Source organism: Channa argus, chromosome 1, assembly GCF_033026475.1.
Source record: "Channa argus isolate prfri chromosome 1, Channa argus male v1.0, whole genome shotgun sequence".
NCBI classification, from domain to species: domain Eukaryota; kingdom Metazoa; phylum Chordata; class Actinopteri; order Anabantiformes; family Channidae; genus Channa; species Channa argus.
Window position 1 is genome coordinate 15,725,161 of NC_090197.1, and position 18,397 is coordinate 15,743,557.

The 18,397-nt window shown below is 38.9% G+C and overlaps 2 protein-coding genes across 3 annotated transcripts in view; one reads left to right on the forward strand and one right to left on the reverse strand.

Annotated features, from left to right (window-relative positions):
* spire1a (spire-type actin nucleation factor 1a) overlaps nt 1-10,469 on the forward strand; it is a 28,605-nt gene extending 18,136 nt beyond the window's left edge. Inside the window, exons 5-18 of one of the 2 annotated variants that reach the window (XM_067501191.1) lie at nt 312-386; nt 483-647; nt 829-915; nt 1,395-1,524; nt 3,781-3,828; nt 4,159-4,313; nt 4,674-4,755; nt 4,856-4,998; nt 6,040-6,063; nt 7,317-7,454; nt 7,556-7,626; nt 7,716-7,743; nt 8,504-8,664; nt 8,767-10,469. In XM_067501191.1, coding sequence (XP_067357292.1) covers nt 312-386; nt 483-647; nt 829-915; nt 1,395-1,524; nt 3,781-3,828; nt 4,159-4,313; nt 4,674-4,755; nt 4,856-4,998; nt 6,040-6,063; nt 7,317-7,454; nt 7,556-7,626; nt 7,716-7,743; nt 8,504-8,664; nt 8,767-9,034 — 1,575 coding nt within the window. In that variant the 3' untranslated portion in view covers nt 9,035-10,469. The remainder of the gene's footprint in view (nt 1-311; nt 387-482; nt 648-828; nt 916-1,394; nt 1,525-3,780; nt 3,829-4,158; nt 4,314-4,673; nt 4,756-4,855; nt 4,999-6,039; nt 6,064-7,316; nt 7,455-7,555; nt 7,627-7,715; nt 7,744-8,503; nt 8,665-8,766) is intronic. The other variant, XM_067501200.1, reaches the window with a different exon arrangement.
* Nucleotides 10,470-10,660: 191 nt separating this feature from the next.
* On the reverse strand, nt 10,661-17,320 carry klhl38a (kelch-like family member 38a). Its single transcript, XM_067501211.1, has 4 exons — nt 16,933-17,320; nt 14,691-16,044; nt 14,382-14,487; nt 10,661-13,890 (listed from the first exon to the last, which is right to left on the reverse strand). Exons 2-4 carry the CDS (start codon nt 16,041-16,043, stop codon nt 13,601-13,603), a joined length of 1,749 nt encoding a protein of 582 aa, XP_067357312.1. The 5' UTR covers nt 16,044; nt 16,933-17,320; the 3' UTR covers nt 10,661-13,600.
* Nucleotides 17,321-18,397: the final 1,077 nt, after the last annotated feature.

Consider the following 18,397-nt stretch of genomic DNA (forward strand, 5'->3'; position numbering starts at 1 on the left):
GACAATTAAACCAGTCACTCAGAGCATTCAATAGCTAACTGGTGCAGAGCGTATTCAGCAGACAGTACTTAATTGCCTATTGACTTCTATTTTCCCCTGTCGGTTCACAGTGAATATATGATGAGACAGATATCAATAGGCTCATTGGATAAAACTTTACATTGATTATTTTTATTTTATTTTCTAAACCAGACTATGTAAATATGGGCAGTTTGCTAGTTACCTCAGCTCAATTTCAGTGAATGCTGTGAATGTGGTGGTACACTTATTAAATATAATTTCTTCCCCTGCCATCACGTTTGTGTATTTAGAACCTTCGGAAAATGGAAGGCGGAACTCAGGAGGAACCTGTTAAAGACCTCAATGAGCTGCAAAATGCAGATTGGGTAAATGGAATATTTACTTTAGTAGACTAAGCACAACTTACTTGAAACTATGTGAATATATGTTTGCAAGAGTTATGTTCTCTTTATACCCACCAGGCACGGTTCTGGGTGCAGGTGATGCGAGATTTACGAAATGGTGTAAAGTTGAAGAAGGTCCAGGAACGACAATACAACCCACTGGCCACAGAATACCAGCTCACACCATATGAAATGCTGATGGATGACATCCGCTCAAAACGTTACAAGCTGCGAAAAGTCAAGGTGGGGATCTCAATATCTTTGTAATTATTTTATGTCTCGCTAGTCTCTCTGTCAACATTGAGGGGAAACATGCCTTGCTTTTTTGCTTCTTTAATTATTTTTAAGCTTTTCAATAAGATTTTTTTTCTTTTTTTCTTTTTTTTTTTGCATTGAATTTGACAACAACACAATTTTATTCCAGGTAAATGGAGACATTCCACCAAGGTTAAAGAAGAGTGCCCATGAAATTATTCTTGAATTCATCAGGTCACGACCTCCTCTCAACCCTGTAAGTAGTTCACAACACAGGGTGACACTTTGCTCCACTAAGGCAATGTTAAGCTCTCAGTTCAGAAGATGGCTAATAATGTTTTTGAAACCTGGCTTTTTGGATGCTTTACATTATTCAAACCAGTTCTGCCATTTTTTGAATTTTTCAACAGAGCAAAATTGTAGTCTGGCAACATTTAGAAAATAACTAATGTGATAATTATAATGCAAATTTTAAACCAATCTGAATAAATTTATTCATGCAATGGATATTTGTTATCAGTTGTTATATTGACACACTGGCATACTCAATAGATCTGAGCAGGTGTGGTGTGGATGTTTGGGAACATAATGACACATCCTTTCAGTCACTGCATAGTCGTATTGTCGGTGCAGTCATAAACTTTGACTAACAGAATAGTTACCTTTGATCATATATGAAGATTGGACTGTTCTGTAATTTTGTTTTGGTGCCCACATCTGTGGTTGTCAATACAGGTCTCTGCACGTAAGCTTAAACCACACCCACCAAGACCCCAGAGCCTCCATGAGCGACTGCTTGAGGACATCAAAGCTGAAAGGAAACTCAGGCCGGTCTCACCAGACATGATCCGCAGAACCCGTCTTGGTGAGAGATGCCGACAGACATAATGTTCATTTTAGTGTTCATGCACACACGAAAGTTAGTGTGGAATTTCCTGGACTCACACAGTGTATTGAGTTTTTTTCAAACCATCAAACTTGTTCTACCTGAAACAATGGCTTCAGCATGTTGCAGCTGCATGGCTGCTCCTTTTGAGCCTAACCCCTCCCCTCAGTACAAAAGCCATTAACCATGAATTAGTCATTCTCAACTACATCCATTATGATTACTATTTAACAGCTTTCTTCCTACAGTGATCTGTTCATCTAATGTGTCATAGTGTTTGAGCATGGATCAGTGTGACAAAAGTTTTGAGCTTTTAGTTTTTTGCTAGACCTGCTATGACCTACACCGATCAGGCATAATTATGACAACCCGTGCAATGTAAGGCAATTCAAGATAGTGGCTCTGCCATGAATTCTACTTTTACAAGGTTTTAATTTCTCAGTTTATAAGTGCTAACTGTCAGAAAGGTGATAATTCTACTATGTGTTTATTAATTAGGTCAAAGTGGGTAGTGTACAGGTTGCTTTTTTTATTAGAAATATGAACTATGAAAAACTTGGAAGACTAAATGACTTATGATTAATTTTAACTCTTATGGTTTTCCTTTCTCCCATTCGCCTCAACTTTTATTTTATTTTTTTCTTCAAACATTGGCCTATCTGCCAGTCATGCGGCCTCTTAGCATGTCTCACAGTTTTGACTCATCAGGTAAAGTCAAATGTCATCTATTGTGTTCCAGTTCCTGTGGTTGCTCGTGTTACATTCCGGGCTATTTATAGCATGTTTCTCACTGATTTTAAACACTTTTCCCCCTATGCTTGTGTTGTAGAAACTGTCATTTACTGGCTGTTATGAGACACACCTACTGTACCTATAGAAAAAGTGTGGGTCAGCACAGTGCAACGTTATCTCAGGCTGTGTGAAATTGCTGTTTTGATATCTTCTCAGATTTGCGAGGTGTTAAATTGGGTAATATCAGGGACTGCATTAAAGCAAAATAAAAACATACTTTTTCAAAAGAGCAGGAACTGACAACGTATTTTAGGAAGGGTGTAAATTAAACAGTGGTTGAGATTCCCTGGATTTAGCAATTACTCACTCTTATCTAGGCGATGAGGGACAGTCATTGGGCCATAGACAAATATTGGGCCAGGGACAGTCATTGGGCCAGAGCCAGTAGGTTGAGATTACAGATTATCACTCTCTCTGCAGCCTGTCTACCCTGCTTGTCACCCTAATCCCCTCTCTGAAGAATATCAAAAATTGCATAATACTTGTGTCAGCAGCCTACTTCAGTTACATTGTTTAATGGCAGATAGCCATCTGAACCTAGCACCACATTTCACAGGATGACCATAATCCAAATGGATGTACAGGAATAACCTTTTTGCTCTGTGGCTGCACTCATCGTTCTCTCCTTCCCTGGTATTCACCTTTGTTTTCACCTACTCACCTATTCACCTACTCCCTCTGTGCTTTCAAGCTATGTGCAATGCATCTACAGTGATGCTTGAAAGTTTCAAAAATATTTTTTAGACTTTGCATAAATGTGATCAAGAATTTGAGCAGATATCCGTGCAAGGCAACCTGAGACAAACATTATGTAGGTGAAGTTCTTTCTGCCAATTATTAAAGTCATGGGTTTAATCCAAAATGGCGCCAAACACAAATAGTTATGACTGGATAATTTCCCTTTAAAAAAAATTTTTTTTTTTTTTTTTTGTTTGTTTTATTTTGTTATTCTCAGCCCCATTTGTCAAGGACCCCTTGTGCTTGTTTTCCAACTATCTTTACCAGACTAGTGTACTATCCACTGCTGATTACCCGGTGTTTTAAGTCAATCAGAAGTTGGAAGCTACCAATTTGCTTTGTCTACCCCCACCCAACCGTATCTATGATGGTGTCTTCCAGCTTTTGATTGACTGAACATACCTGATTCAGTTAATATGTATTGGACAATGCAGGGATAGTTGGTAAGCAACCAGGACAGGGGTCCCTGAAAACCAGGGTTGGGCATTGCTTAGATCATTTTTCTATAGACGTATAGGTAATGTTAAAGGGTTCAAAAACTTTCAAGCACCACTGTATCAGTATAGCACAGTCACAAAGCACCACATCAGTTCATAGCTGGTTTGACAGATGCTTGTTGTCTGTGGTACCATTCTTCTGTTGGGGATGAAAATAATACGTGTGTGTGATCCTGCTGAAGGATGTATTCTCTTAATTGCTTTACAGGTGCAGGTAAAAGTATCAGCACCCCTCAGGACTTGTTTCGTAGTTCAGGTAAATTACTCATCAAACACCGTTTTATACTTTTTTTAATAATGCCAGCTACAACATTTGGTCTTTACAAAACATGGAAAGGTTGTCAGACCCTCAGGCTAAATGACAAAACAGAAAAACTATACCTCTTATTCTCATATGGTGGGAGGCTTATCTTACTGACTTTGTGTGTCATAGTACCAATACAAAGACACTGCGTTTACACAGGAGGCATGGTGGCCAGCTGTTGAGATAAAGAATCAATTTATGATTCACTTGTAATACATCATTGTTTAAACATGGAACTGCTCAGTTTATTAAAATCTTTTATCGTCTCCCCTTGACCCACAGACACTCCTGATGCACCCAGGAAGTTGGCTGTCAGCACCCAGTCCCTGGCTGGCAGCGTCATGGGAACAAGTCAAGTTGGAGTGCAGCCGCTTAGCCAGAGGAAGAGACTGCTCAGAGCGCCCACGCTGGCTGAGCTGGAGAGCTCTGAATCTGATGCAAGTGCTCGATGCTGCTTTATTAAGGGCTTTGAAAATTAACATTAAATGCACATGTACATTTAAATGTTTAACAGCACAACATTGCTGAACAGAGTATCCCTGTATCCACAAGAGGAAAATTAAACCATATATTTATTTGATTTCTCTTGCTAGTTAATTTTGGAAAATGAAAGTGGCACTGTAGCTTCAGCCCAATCATTAATTCAGAAGTATGACTAAAATACTCTCAATAGCAGCCAAGTTCTTAATGTTTATTGGAGAAATCAGACTGGAATTTATTTTTTTATACATTATTTAAAGTTCCTTTAAATCTGTATCTGAATCTAAATCACGTGATACAACATTTGTACTTCACAGGAGGAGCCTACACATAGCAGTTCCAGTATGTCCACATCTTTGCTAGAAGACACATCTCCTGAGTCTATTACAACCAAGAAAGGTAAGGTGTTGAACACGGTGTTACGTTTATTTATACTTCACTCTTTTGTTGCCCTTTGTTATCCTTATTTATTTTTTATTTTTTTATCCAATGTCTCCAGCCCCCTCAGAGTTCATTCCTGTCTGCACTGCCCCACAGCCTGACAAGCATCAGTCTTTACAGAGGCGGCACTCTATCGAGAAGGAGTCTCCCACCAGTGTCCGCCCTTTTGCATCTCTATCCAGACAAAGCTCCAAGTCTTTGGTATGGAAAATGTGATTTACTCATGCATAGATTATTTACTGAAGCCTGTAAAAGGATTAAAAAAACACCTAAGGTTGACCTTTAAGTTCTCACCTGGTTTAAAAAAAAATATTAAAAAAGAAAAACCGTTAAGAAATAACATTACACTTTATCACCTATATGTAGAGTTGAGGTTTTTTTTTTTGTACAGGGCAGCAGTCTGGCTTACTGTTGAAATAGACACCCATTCATTTGTATCTTAGTGCAATAGATAATTATGCACTTTATTGTTATAAGTAGAAGGGGGGAATTATAAATGAATTGATTATGATCAATCTCAAAGTGTCAAATGTACCACAGCCCGCACAGTAATAAAACAATTACCTAATGCTGCTATTGTCAAGCACATGTAGTTTTTAGTTGCGCCAGTAACAACAGATGTACAATACATCTGTTGAAACTGTTCTTGTCCTGTGACTGGAGATTTGTTTGCCATGAGATCACTGAGTTCTCTGAGTCTCCATGCTGGTCGTATGATTCTAGTGAGGTCGAGGGTATAATTGAAACCACAGGACAGGCGGCTGTATGATGAGAATTTAGACAAAATTCATTCATTCTCATTACTTGCATGCTCACTGACAGACTTGCTAGTTTCAACCACATTGATCATTGATCATTGATTTAGAAGAATTACTATACATTTAGGTTTTAACACACCGTTTTTCTTATTTTTAATATTGGCAACAACATCTCTTAGGCTGTTTTAATGCTAAAATTGAATATTATATACCAGTTGTCATACATAATTTATAAAATCAAAAAGTAATTTATTTTACTAGAAGTTTCATTTCAGTGTTTTTCTCTCAATCTCAGATACAAGCACATGCTCAAATATGCTTTGGCTTTTCACATAAATGTTAGATAAGCTTCTCAAGGAAATGTAAAACAGTAAGTTCTTTGTTGCAGTTCTCTTCCCTTTGTACTTTTAGCTTGTTAATGCATTTCCAGTTGTATAATCACAAAGACTTACTTGCAGTCATTTCCTTTTTTGTTATGCTGCAGCTGATCGCGGATCCCAGTGCCAAGGTAACTTGGTCAACTCTTCCCATCAACATTAGTCTTTTAATAATCAATTTTTTCCCCACTATCCCCAAGACCAGTATCAATGTGTAAGATGTCATAAGACAAAACCATCCCATTGAACACTTGCATTACACCCGAATGCTGTTAGATTCAATCATGGGACCTGTGTATTATGCAACTTAAAAAAAATAATACTAATGCCCATCCCTACTGTAAATACTTATGTTCTGTCAGTCTCTCAAAACATACTTTTGAATTTTAAAAGCTAATTTTTATGTGATATTTTATGAAGTAAACCGTATGTGATTAGCCTTTTGAGATATCAGGACCGAATGTTGAATGTTTGAATGTTCTATTCCTTCCATCTGCTGGTCAGGTCGAAGCCGCTAGTGGTGATCAGGGCACGGTATGCCACTGTCACTCTCACTGGATATCCTCAAAAGCACAGAACACTATGGGGAACCCATCCAGAATACTGTATAATAAATGAGACTTGTTTTAAAATGGGACCTTGTGTTAAATATTTGTGTGAACTCGAGATCCATGGCGTATTGACCGTAGCTCAGTGACGGTTAAATGACAGACTAAATAGAGCTGCAAAATTGTCAGTAAACTTTCATAGCTGAATTGTGTTTAAATGTTTAGTCAGCAGGTTCTCTGAGCAATTTTCACTTCTATGGAGCTAGACTCTGGTTGCATGAAGTCATGTGTAACTTCATGAAGTAACTTGAGACAAAAGGTGCAATGAATTGTTGAAAATGTTTAGAGACTCCCACACTTACAAATTGGTGGCTTGGGGATTATAATTAATTTGTTTGGAAAACAGTCTCTTCTATTAGCCATAAAACAAATGAATGGTGCAGAAATGATAATTTCATAAGCTGAATTGGGTGACTTCGAAATTAACAGACACTTTTCTGGCTTTACTTTGCTTTAAATATAGATATGATCATGTGTAAATAGAATAACTGAATAAAAATAATTCAAAGTTATGTGTAACATCAAACGTTTTGTAAAGGACAGGGGTTTTCATCCTCATCCTTTTTGTTATTTTTTGGTTAAAGTTGTGCATTGTTTGGTGGATTCTGTATCTTTGTGTTGCTTTGTTTTTGCATGTAGCTGGACTCACATGGTGTTGGTTCCACTGGCAGCAAATTCATCACTTGTTTCTGTTTTACTATTTTGGGTTATCTGTTTACAGATTGTACACATTTTACACAAGGAGTTTGCTGATGTGCTGTGTTTATTTCTTCCAGGAAGAGTTCGGCTACCCAGTGCAGTGTCTGGCACTGACTGTAGAGGAGGTGATGCACATCAGACAGGTTCTCGTGAAGGCCGAGCTGGAGAAGTTTCAACAGTACAAAGACATCTACACCGCTCTCAAAAAAGGAAAGGTAGATATTAGCTGCTGCATTTGTTGTGTTTTGCTTTTGACCAGGGTGACCATTTTCCACAGCCATTATGTAACATCCTCACATCATGCTTTTCTCTCCAGCTTTGCTTTTCATGTCGGTCCAAGAAATTCTCGCTCTTTACCTGGTCATACACCTGCCAATTCTGCAAAAGGTAAATTTAATCAGTTTTTCTGGAACCACTTAAATGAAGTATAGCAGTGTAATAAGTGTAATAATTGACATAATTTTTGTCTTCCCCAGGCCAGTGTGTTCCCAATGCTCCAGAAAGGTAGGAGCCAGACAGACAAAAGTGGCTAAAAAGCCGTTTTTCTCTCAAATAAGTTAGACTTGCAAAAGGAATTGGCATTCACTGCTAACAGCAGGTCACCAGATTTTCATTCAATTTTTGGGGCTTTTCAGATATACACTAATCACAAAAAGTTAGGGATATTTGACTTTCAGGTGAAATTTAAGAATTCACCTAAAATGCACTGCAACCTTTACAGTTGAATCACGCCATTTACATTGTGACATGAGACTAAGACGACATCAACAATTGACAAGTTATTGAGACATGGACATTTTTTGTTGTGGTATACCGACAACTGTTGTTAGTTCTTGTTTCAATAAATTGTTTGTGATGAAGAAATAACCATTGCATGCTTCTACTTAAATGCCCTACTTTCACAAATTACTTTTCACTGTAGCATGAACTCTTTAAAATGTCCATAAATTCCACCTTAAATTCAAGTATGCCTTACTTTTTGTGAGTATGTATGTTTTAGGTTATTCTGTTGGAGGATCCATGATGACAATGATTTTTATAAAATAAGCACAGCTTGTTTTGTATTTGCTTTTTTTTTCCCATTCTCCCCCAGGAAGCATTGTTTTATTCAGGTATAAGGCTGCTGACACAATGCCGATTTATTACTTTTTTTTCCTATGCACATGCTTGACTTGATGGATTCATGGCTGCACCATGAAAACAAATAGGTGTTAAAAACATATGATTCATTATATTAATTTATTTGTGTATCTTTGTACCTCAGATGCGGCTGCCATCGAAGCCCTATTCTACCTTACCTATCTACTCCTTGGGCCCCAGTGCCATGTCTAAACAGGCAGGTATAGCTTCTGCCTCTGCTGAGCCAGAAACAAACCCGTTTGGGTCTGGATACAGCCGGAACAGCCTGCGAAGAAGTGTTTACAAGTAGGTTACTGCTAAATGTCCAGGTCCTATTATATACTGAGCACATTTATTTAATATGCTATGCTTTTTTTAGATGGTTATTCATTATTCCTCTTTCCTCAGGTTGTCCAAACATGGCAGTAGTAGCAGTAAAGATGGGCAATCAGAAGAGGAGCTTGAGCTCCCCAAGGAGCTTACTGAGGACTGGGTAACAATGGAGGTCTGTGTGGACTGTAAAAAATTTATCACAGAGTGCATCTCTTCTAGCAGGCGCAGCCTGTGCGTGGCAACCAAGCGTGCTCGTCTCAACCGCAAAACCCAATCCTTCTACATGTCATCGTCTAACTCAGTCAACTTTAGGCCCTCAGAACGCACCATCAATGAGGTGTAGAAAGGAGGGCCATCCTGTGCACTTTCGTTCATTCAGAGCTTATTTATATAATTGGAAAAAATTCCTTTTAGTCTATTTTAGACACACTGCAGTTTACGTAAATGTGACCATGAAGCCAGTACATCTCACCCCAAAGTTGGTAAAGGTTCTGTTACCTTACCCTCTCTCAGGAAAAGTTGGCATGCTATGATTAGTCAGGACCCTGCAATAGCTGCCAGTCAACAATGGAGAGCCATGTTTGTATAAGTCAGTGATAAATCAGGACTCAGTTGATAAAATAAATCCATTGAGCTGCTGATGTTGCTATTTTGAACCAGGAGAATGTATATTGGATATAAGAGTGGGATCAGATGACACAAAAAGCCAAAAGCTGCAGTGGCACCGTGTAAATAATGCAGAGGCCCAACCCTAATGTTAGCTATGAATATGTTTTCTCGTTCCTGTTTACTTCTAGCACTCAGGAATCTCAACCGATTGTCTTTTTGACAGAAATGCACTGTAGAGCTCATTGTGAGGTCTACTGGGGGTAGATCTCTTCCAATCCCCTGCCCCTCTGTTATTCTTCCAGCAACACTTATGCCAAATGTTACATCTTTATTTTTCAGCCAGTGGGAATTCACGTTTACTATTATCTCATGTTGTTGGGGCATCACATTGAAGGGTGAGATCAGTGAGTTTATTTTTCTGGGTAATGTATATTCCATTCTGTGCCTGGTGCCAAAATGTAACTTCTTTGTTTGAATGCCTATGTAATTATGGACCTATTGTACATATGTATTATAAACTCAAAATGATACATTTTAGGGTAATCCAAGGTTTGGTGTCGTGCCCTTCCATGTTCCAAGATGGGCAATAGAAGCACAGTTCTGGGTTTATGAATGTTTATATGTTAATTGTTTTAAATTTAATATAAACACTCTAAATAAGTGGAACCATCTTTTAAGATTTTTGCTTCTTCTTTATTTATAATTCTTCTATAAGGCTTTTATTAGTGTCTTGTTTTTGGCAATATGTAATATTAAATATTTTTTCTGTTATATAGTTTATAAACTCAGTGTTAAAATACAACTAAATTGTAAAGAGCACTTTTATTGGACCAATTAACAATAATTTATGTTGGGCTTTTGTTTTAATTATTAATGTTTTCGTTTAGTTTTTTTCAGCTTTTTGAGGGCATCCATAGTGCCATTTCACAGCATTCCTTGAAAATCTGTATGAATGGCTGCTGGTTGTTTGTAAAGAAAGGCTAAAAGAATGATGGCTAAAACTAAACACTCCATTCAGTTGAATGTAGGCATTCATGAACATTTAATTTTTTTTTCCACACACACACACACACACACACACACACACACACACACACACACACACACACACACACACACACACACACACACACACACACACACACACACACACACACACAAGCAAACAATTGTGACACTTCTCAAACAAATAAACACAAAGCCTAACCAGCCTGGTAAATGACGATGCCATGTTTGAAGGAAATGGTACATCTGAGCAGTTTTATTGTGGACCTCTGTAAGGAATGTGTGCATGCTGTACTCTGATCTGTTTTTATCAAGGAAATAATAATAAAATCATGATTCTTGTACGACTGTTACCTTGTTAAATATTTCTAACTTTGTGGTAAAGTTTAGTTTGCAAATGGGCAGCACTAAAGAAATAAGTAATTTCACACAGCAGATGGCGTTTGCCATACAGTGAAAGGAAATCTTGATTGAGTAGTAACAATGTTGTCTTAGTGACATCAGGTGGCGAAATATGTGTATTACTATGTAATAAGACCTTTTTCTTTACCTTACTAGATTTATTGGCTGTAGCTCAGTTGGTAAGGCCAGTCGACCCACAGGGTCAGTGGTTCGATCCCCAGTCCTGGCTAAATGTCGAAGTGTCTCTGGGCAAGACATCGAACACCCAGCAGCCCCTTCCCATTCCCAGCTGTGCAGTGCCAGTCGAAGCCCGGTAGAAATTGGGGAGGGTTGGGCGACAACATGCGAACGATGATCCACTGTGGAGACCCTGAACTCACAGGATAAGCCGAAAGGACAAAAAAAAAACCAAACTACATTTATCAATTAATTTTTTTAGTTGGCTTACTCACTTAGATTTAGATTTGAGTTTATTATATTAATGTAGTTAAATCATTGGTCTGTTTTTGTACATTTTTTTTTTTTTTTAAAAAGACGTACTTTAGTAGTAGCAAGCACAAAGTTATACTTAATATGGGCAATGTATTCGACTGATCTAAGTGGAGCAGATGACAGAATTTTGTAACATGTCTTAACTATCTCTGCCTGTCAGTTGTTAGCTCTAATACCCTTGTCCATCAAAATGACAGAGGAGTAAAGTTACAAACTGGCAAAAGGTTCTTACATATGACACCGCACGGAAAGCACTCTATTAGAATTTAAAGCTGCTTCAAATACATGGATCTATTTGCAGTGTTATGACGTTTCCTGAGTTTATAGTTGTAAACTAAATGTTCTTGAATAAGACAGAAATGTGATACATTTTTTACAATATTACTGCCCAGTAGGTCATTCACATTGAGCTGAAAAATTAAAATGTTGCTAAAACAAGAAATGTTTTAAAATATACAAGTAAGTTGTACAATAAGTTGTGGATGTTGGTGACATGGTGTTTAATGCATAACCTGTAAATGCTGCTCCTCCATATGCACAGTTTTCTTAACAACTACTGTGTGTGTTGGCTCACACACAGAGCCCTTGCTAGCAATGAAATGCTATCCATTGATGGGGTAGTAACAGACACTGAAAATAACCTGCCAAGCCACAGGCCCCCTGAAGGGTTACCCTCACACACTTGTTCCTATGCAAAGATGACCAGCAAAGTCAGTCTGGTGTATTTAGCAGTAGCTAAATAAAAAGTTTCAAAGCTTGTCATTATAAAATGCCCCCCTGAATTACAGAGTTGAGGATATGACATCTATTGACTATTCAAATTGTGAGCATAGTCATCCTTGAAGTTGAATTTTTTTAAGGGTTTTTAGGTTCATTATGAAGTGTTTGTGTTGTGATTATAGCTTGTTTCATGCATCACAGATTGCACATACACACATTCTGAGGGTTACTGTGAAGCATTCCGAGTGGGCAGGCTAACAAGGAGCCATTTAACCCAATGACAGTCTGAGGTTGCTAATGTGGAGTGTGGTCAGTTCCGCTTTGGTTGCTGCTCCTGGGCAAGTTTCCATGTTTCCCCACTAATGGGCAGAGTTTAAAATGTAAGAGAAATCTAGTTCGGCGGACAACCAGTAATAACACCTAGTTTCTACCACCGTCAATCACAGATTCAATCAGTTGTTCTAATGTTTAGGGACATTCATACACAAAGGAGAGTCAATATCAAAAATACTTTATAACTACGTTGTATAAAAAGATTCCTCATGTTGGGGAGGAATGCCACAGATGATCCAGTGGGGTGATAACAAGGTTGCCATGGCAATCACCATCAGGGTCAGCAGCTGGTTGAGTACAACAGTGACTGTATGCTCCATGAAGGTCAAGAGTGTTACAGGAGATGGCTTGTCTCCAGCCTTTTTAGACAGTTTATGTAATTCTTGTCATATTTTCACATCAGAAGAATGAAAGATTGATTTGAGTTCAGTACATGATTAAATGGTAAAACACTCTGCAGCGTCCATTTCCTATCATAGCTGCTCTTAGCAAGTGACCACATTCCCAGCAGGCACTTGCATTAAAAGTCAGCATTGCCACATGTCCTCACATCTGTGGTCGACTAGTTGTGCGGTGGTTTGTGTTTACACTGATTTGGCTTTTAGTTATTTTCTAATATGTTGCAAGCAAATATACAGTAAATCATATGCAGTACAGAGAAGCTTTACTGGGAGTTGCATAAATTTGAATAATGTTGGCCCAGATCATTCTTTTCAGCAAACATGATAGACTGCTGTATTCTGCCACAGGGGCTTATACATGGTGTGTCACAATTGTTAACATCATCAAATGCACTCTAACAGGTCAAGGAGGAACGCAGTTTGTATAAAGTGCAAAATTTCTTAGTTGTCTGATCTGGCATTTACAGATGAGCTGAGCTCACAGAGTTAACAAGCAGCCAAATATGTAATTCCTTATGGATTTGTTGCAGAAAAGTCATCAGCAGCTGCTAGTCACATTGATAACTTGCATAAATATTATTTTTTGGAAATTAAAGCATAAACACTTTTATTTAACATGAATTGAGTGCCGTCATCTGTGGAAAAAGCTTTCTGGATTACGTATGTGTCTGAACAGCTGCTTGTTGTGTTGTCGTTATCTCTGGGATTCTCATATCCACCAAAAGCACCTCACAAATTATGCCTCTGCACATCAGCTGAGCTCTCCTTTGATTCGTTTGAGTCTGAGATGACATGCCGCCAAGTTGTGGCAGAGACTGAGCTGCATGATGCAGTCACTTTGAAATGGCTTCCCATTCGTGTAGTTGGATGCCAATAAATCATGGCAAAGGAGAGATGAAGAAAATGTAAGCAGTTGCCCTGAGTGGCTACCTGTACAGTCCTGTAGCTCACGGTGGGTTGGGTCTGTGGGAAACACAGACCAGTGGCAGAGAGCCGTGATCAAATAACTTGTATGGCAATGAGCCTTTTGAGGTCCAAATGTCTGTTTTTGGATCGTAGCACTCAAAGCAGTCCGAGTCCTCAATGACATCATGGCTATTGAGGATACGTCCACCAGTGACGTAGAGCTTGTTATTGATCACTGTGGCACTGTGATGCATTCGTCGCTCCTTCAGATTCTCACACTTGATGAATTTATTGGCTTTGGTGTCATACGCTATCATTCGTCTTGTGTACCCTAGAAATAAAATTTTCATTAAGCGAACTTTGTAATAGTCTGGTGATATATTTTCAATTTTTACATTTTCATGTGAATTGATCCTAATATCAAGTATTATGTGTGTATATAGAGTCTAACATGTCTTATTCCTCTCTGCCATAAGTCTCAATTGTTGCTTAAAACTATTGTTATTTTAATGAATGTGGGCACTGTGGTTTATTTTGAGTCTGTACTACGGCTGGAAATACTCATTAGTTGGCCAAATGTGCATTAATCTGCAGCTAAAAAATCTCCCCAAAAGATTTACTTCTGCTTTAGTAGGGTCGAAAATGAGCCTCACAGACACAGTAGGTCAGAAAGGTGGACTATTACTATTAATACTATTACTCTCTGTTATTTTTTCAAAAGATTTATTCACAATACTAAAAACAATTATCCACCTTCAAATATGTCAGATATAATATTTGATAAGAACACATTTGTTTTTGCAGATTTAAACTTACACCCACCTCCTATGATGTAGATCTTGTCCTCTATGATGGCGGCAGGTGCACAAACATTTTTCACTGTCCTTGTCTCCAGCCTGGACCACATGTTGCGAGAAATATGATACACCTGTTGATACAACACAAATACCAACAGTCTCCTTGTGTGATGTTTTGTTAAGCTAAGAATTTCTAAAGACCTTGTTATTTTGCTCTTCCAACTGCTAATGATGCCAATAAAATCAGCTAAATGCCATGCTCATATTGTGAATGACAAGAAGTGTTGGAACTTCAGCGTTGATCCATGATGCTACTATGAGAAGTCTTGTCTACCTGAATCAACCTGATAGGGTTCTGCATAGCGTCCTCTCCTCCAAAAACATAGATTCTCTGATCACTGGCAGCAACAGCTGGATGCAGCACTGCTGTGGGCATCGGGGCCATGGCCTCCCATTGATTAAACATACTGTTATACCTCTCTACTGACTGAGAGATTTGCTTGTCTACCCCAATGCCACCCAAAACAAAAATAAAGTGCAGATAGGACACACTCTGGTGGGCATATCGTGGCTCCAGCATGGGCTCAGCAGTCCTCCATTGGTTGGTCTTAAGTGACAGTGTGTAAACTGTGGCACTGACTGAGCTGTCGCCTGAGGCCATGCAGAGACTGAGCCCACCGAGCACATAGAGGATGCTGTGAATACACACGTATGCGGCTTTGTAAAGGCGTAGAGGAAGCTTGGCCAACCACTGCCAACGATAGGTCCTTTCATCATATAATAAGGCTTCTCGTGAGGTCTGCTCATTGTTTTTGCGTCCTCCAACCACCACCAGAGTTTCTCTGCAAGTGTAACGTCGTGGTGTGGTCCAAAGTGGCTTGAGCTCACGGCTACACTTGGAGCTGACTGTAAGCATGAGCCGACGCACTGACTCAATTATCTCAGTACAGAGGGTGGAGGACTGCACGAGGGGGTCATTGGCAATAAACTGAAAGAGGTAAGTTGGATGGATGTAGCGGAGACGGACTTTCTTGAAGAGGTCATGGATTGCGCCACGTCGTGAGAACGGATCGTGGTGGATCCATGCCAGGAGGGTTTCAAACACTTGCTCCTCCTCAGCACAAAGTCGATCATCTTCTAGGTAACACATGAGCTCAGGAAGAGACAACTCACAGAAGTCCTCTGTTGCAGCCACGTCAGAGAAACATCTGACAGCCATTTCTTTCGCTCTCTCCTTCAGACTCTCGCAGTGAAGGATCTCAGAGAGTCGTAACATGCTCAGACAGTTTTCTGGACTCAGCTGCTCCTGAAGGAATGATGAGCAGGCCTCAAAGAGGCCTCCATATTGGAGCATGGATGCTGCCTGCATGAGCGGAAGCACAATCTCCATGGTGATAGTGATGCAGCCTGTGTAAACATAGTCCACAATGCCACTGAGGACGCTTGAAGAGATTCCCTTCAGATTCACACGGGTCTGGCTGCTCTCCAGAAAGTTGCTGCAGAACATGGCACGGAAGTATGGACTGCTGGACACTAGAATGTTTCTGTGGCATGGGATCTCATGCTGCTCCGTGCAGAGCAGGACGTCTGTCAGGATACGCTCCTGGCGGAGGATGTTGAGCTGTGCAAGTAGGTGGGAGGGAAGTTCAAAGTCTTTGAATGAGAAAACTTCTGGTCTGCAGGCCATTCTGTGTAAATGTGAAAAATAAAGCAAGACAATAAATTATACAGCAACACAGCTTGTGCTGAAAAATCACAGCAATAGAAACTGGCACAGGTTCACTTAGTGTTTTTCTTACATTATCTGGCATTCACCTTTGCCCTCAAACTAGTTTTGTCATTTATTATCTTGCACAGACTCTAAAACTGCTGCAGTGCAGCTGTCCTTAATACAAATTACAAATTTGTCTCACTGTGAAGTCTCATGGGCCTTTTTCTCCTTATTGGGTTAGTGATGCACTTTTCTATATGTTATGCTTTTGTCTTTTTTACTCTGACTCTGTCACAGTGTGTCCCTCACTGGTTTGGAGTGTTTGTGCTGATCCTGCTGTTCAATGAGCAGGAATTTCATTGGCCTGTAAGCAACACTAAAGCTTTTAATCACTCCTGTAATAGCTACTGATTTACTCCTAATTAATGTGCCCAGCCTGTCTGATATATTTGGACCTTTAATCATTATTGTATATTATGGCTGTGATATTTCATCATCATCTCGCAGTTTTCTCTCAGAACTTAACAACAATAATAATAAATTACATCATACTTTTAAAATTAGTGTGTGAAATTTGAATTGTATTTGGACACTCTGGATACTTTGTTGTTAGTAATCAGCAATGATATTATTATTATTATTATTATTATCATATTTTATATTTAACAATTTAACTTTTTTAAACTATTGGCTTAGACTGACTGCAATTGTGTTACAGTAGCATTAACTGAGTCAGTTAAACCTCAAACACTCAAATTACATTAGTATTATATGACAAATCAAAGATGTTATTTAATAAAAGCAAGATGAACAATTAGTTCATCAGCAACACCTGTGACTGAGTGAACACTGAGTGAATCCTTACCTCCTGGTCTGAAGAAATATCCGTTCTAATCAAAAAAGAAGCAGAACGTAATCCAGACAGAAAGTGCGGAGTGTAGTCAGGGAGAGAAAATGAGCATGACACAGAGAAAAGACGAGGCTTTCCAGTTAGACGCTGTGGTGCTCGCCATGAGGCTACTGTGTACATTCCTGCACTAAGAATAGTATTCCTGGCCACTGCGATTCCTGCCGGGCCTCTCATGTGACACAGAGCTCTTTAGTACCCATTCGCCCGTTTAACAGCTCTCCCAGGGTCCAGAGGAGAGAGTGTTTACAATAGTTAGGGGAGGGCCAGTCATCACAGGCTCCTGACTCGGCCATCGAGCCAGCTCGAGCTGGTGTTCAATCAAACTGTCTCTGAGTTGCTAATCCTTGTCCATTTTCATGTGCTGTTTAAGTCCTCTCTACTCCTACTCCTCTCCTATGCATGTAACACAGTAAGAAGGTAAATATAGAGTGGCACTGATGGATGAGCTTGAGCAAGAGAAACAGCTGTGAGAACACGACTCAGTTTCTATGTATTTTTGTTTCTACGTGTTGATGTTTTTATGTGTTGGGTAATGATTGTGCACACCTGGAGATGACTACTGATACGACTACCCCTAGCCACCTGTCAGTGGCCTTCCAGCAAAGTGTGCATTAACAAAAGAGCACCCATTACCCAAAACCTTGCCCATAGTTTCCAAAGTGGCATTTCAAGCATAAAGCTATATCATTTGACTTGTGATAATAATTTAATAATTTACAATTAGATAAATACAAAACATATTTTAAAAGATCCTGAGGGGTAATGTAATCATTGTAAGAGTTTATTTTTGCAACTTCAGTCCTTATGCTATTTAATTTCATGATTAATCATAACATGTCTCATACCATCTCTCATCAGTTGAATCAACTGTGTAAAATGTTCAGTTTACATTAGCAGTGATTTTATACAGCTTAAAAATGGCTTTAGGAAGATAAAAAAGGCAATAAAAAGTGAAGCTGATATTAAGGAAATAAATTACGAAATAGTAACACTAATCTCATATATTGTTTTCTATGAACTCCAGGTGTTTTTTTTTTGTGGGAATAGAACACTTGGCACTAAGAAAGGAAACTACTATGATTAGAATACTACTGTTACTATACTATTATTAACTGTGGCTGATAACTTGCAAAGAAAACTATGCAATGCAGATTTATCCTAGTATCCTGCGTAAATAAATAATTTTCAAGTCTTTTTTAATCAAGCTTAGGTACCAGTTTTTCTTCACTGAGTCTCCTTCATTTGGGAACAGATTGAAATTATTAAATTTTTAGTATTTAAATTCCCCACCTCTTTCCCTGCAACCCTAAATAGGATAAATAGTTACAGATAATGGAGGGATGTATGCATGGCATCCATCCATGATGTTAGAAATGTATAAAATGTTAAAAATCTAAATCCCGTTTTAATTTTCCTCGTG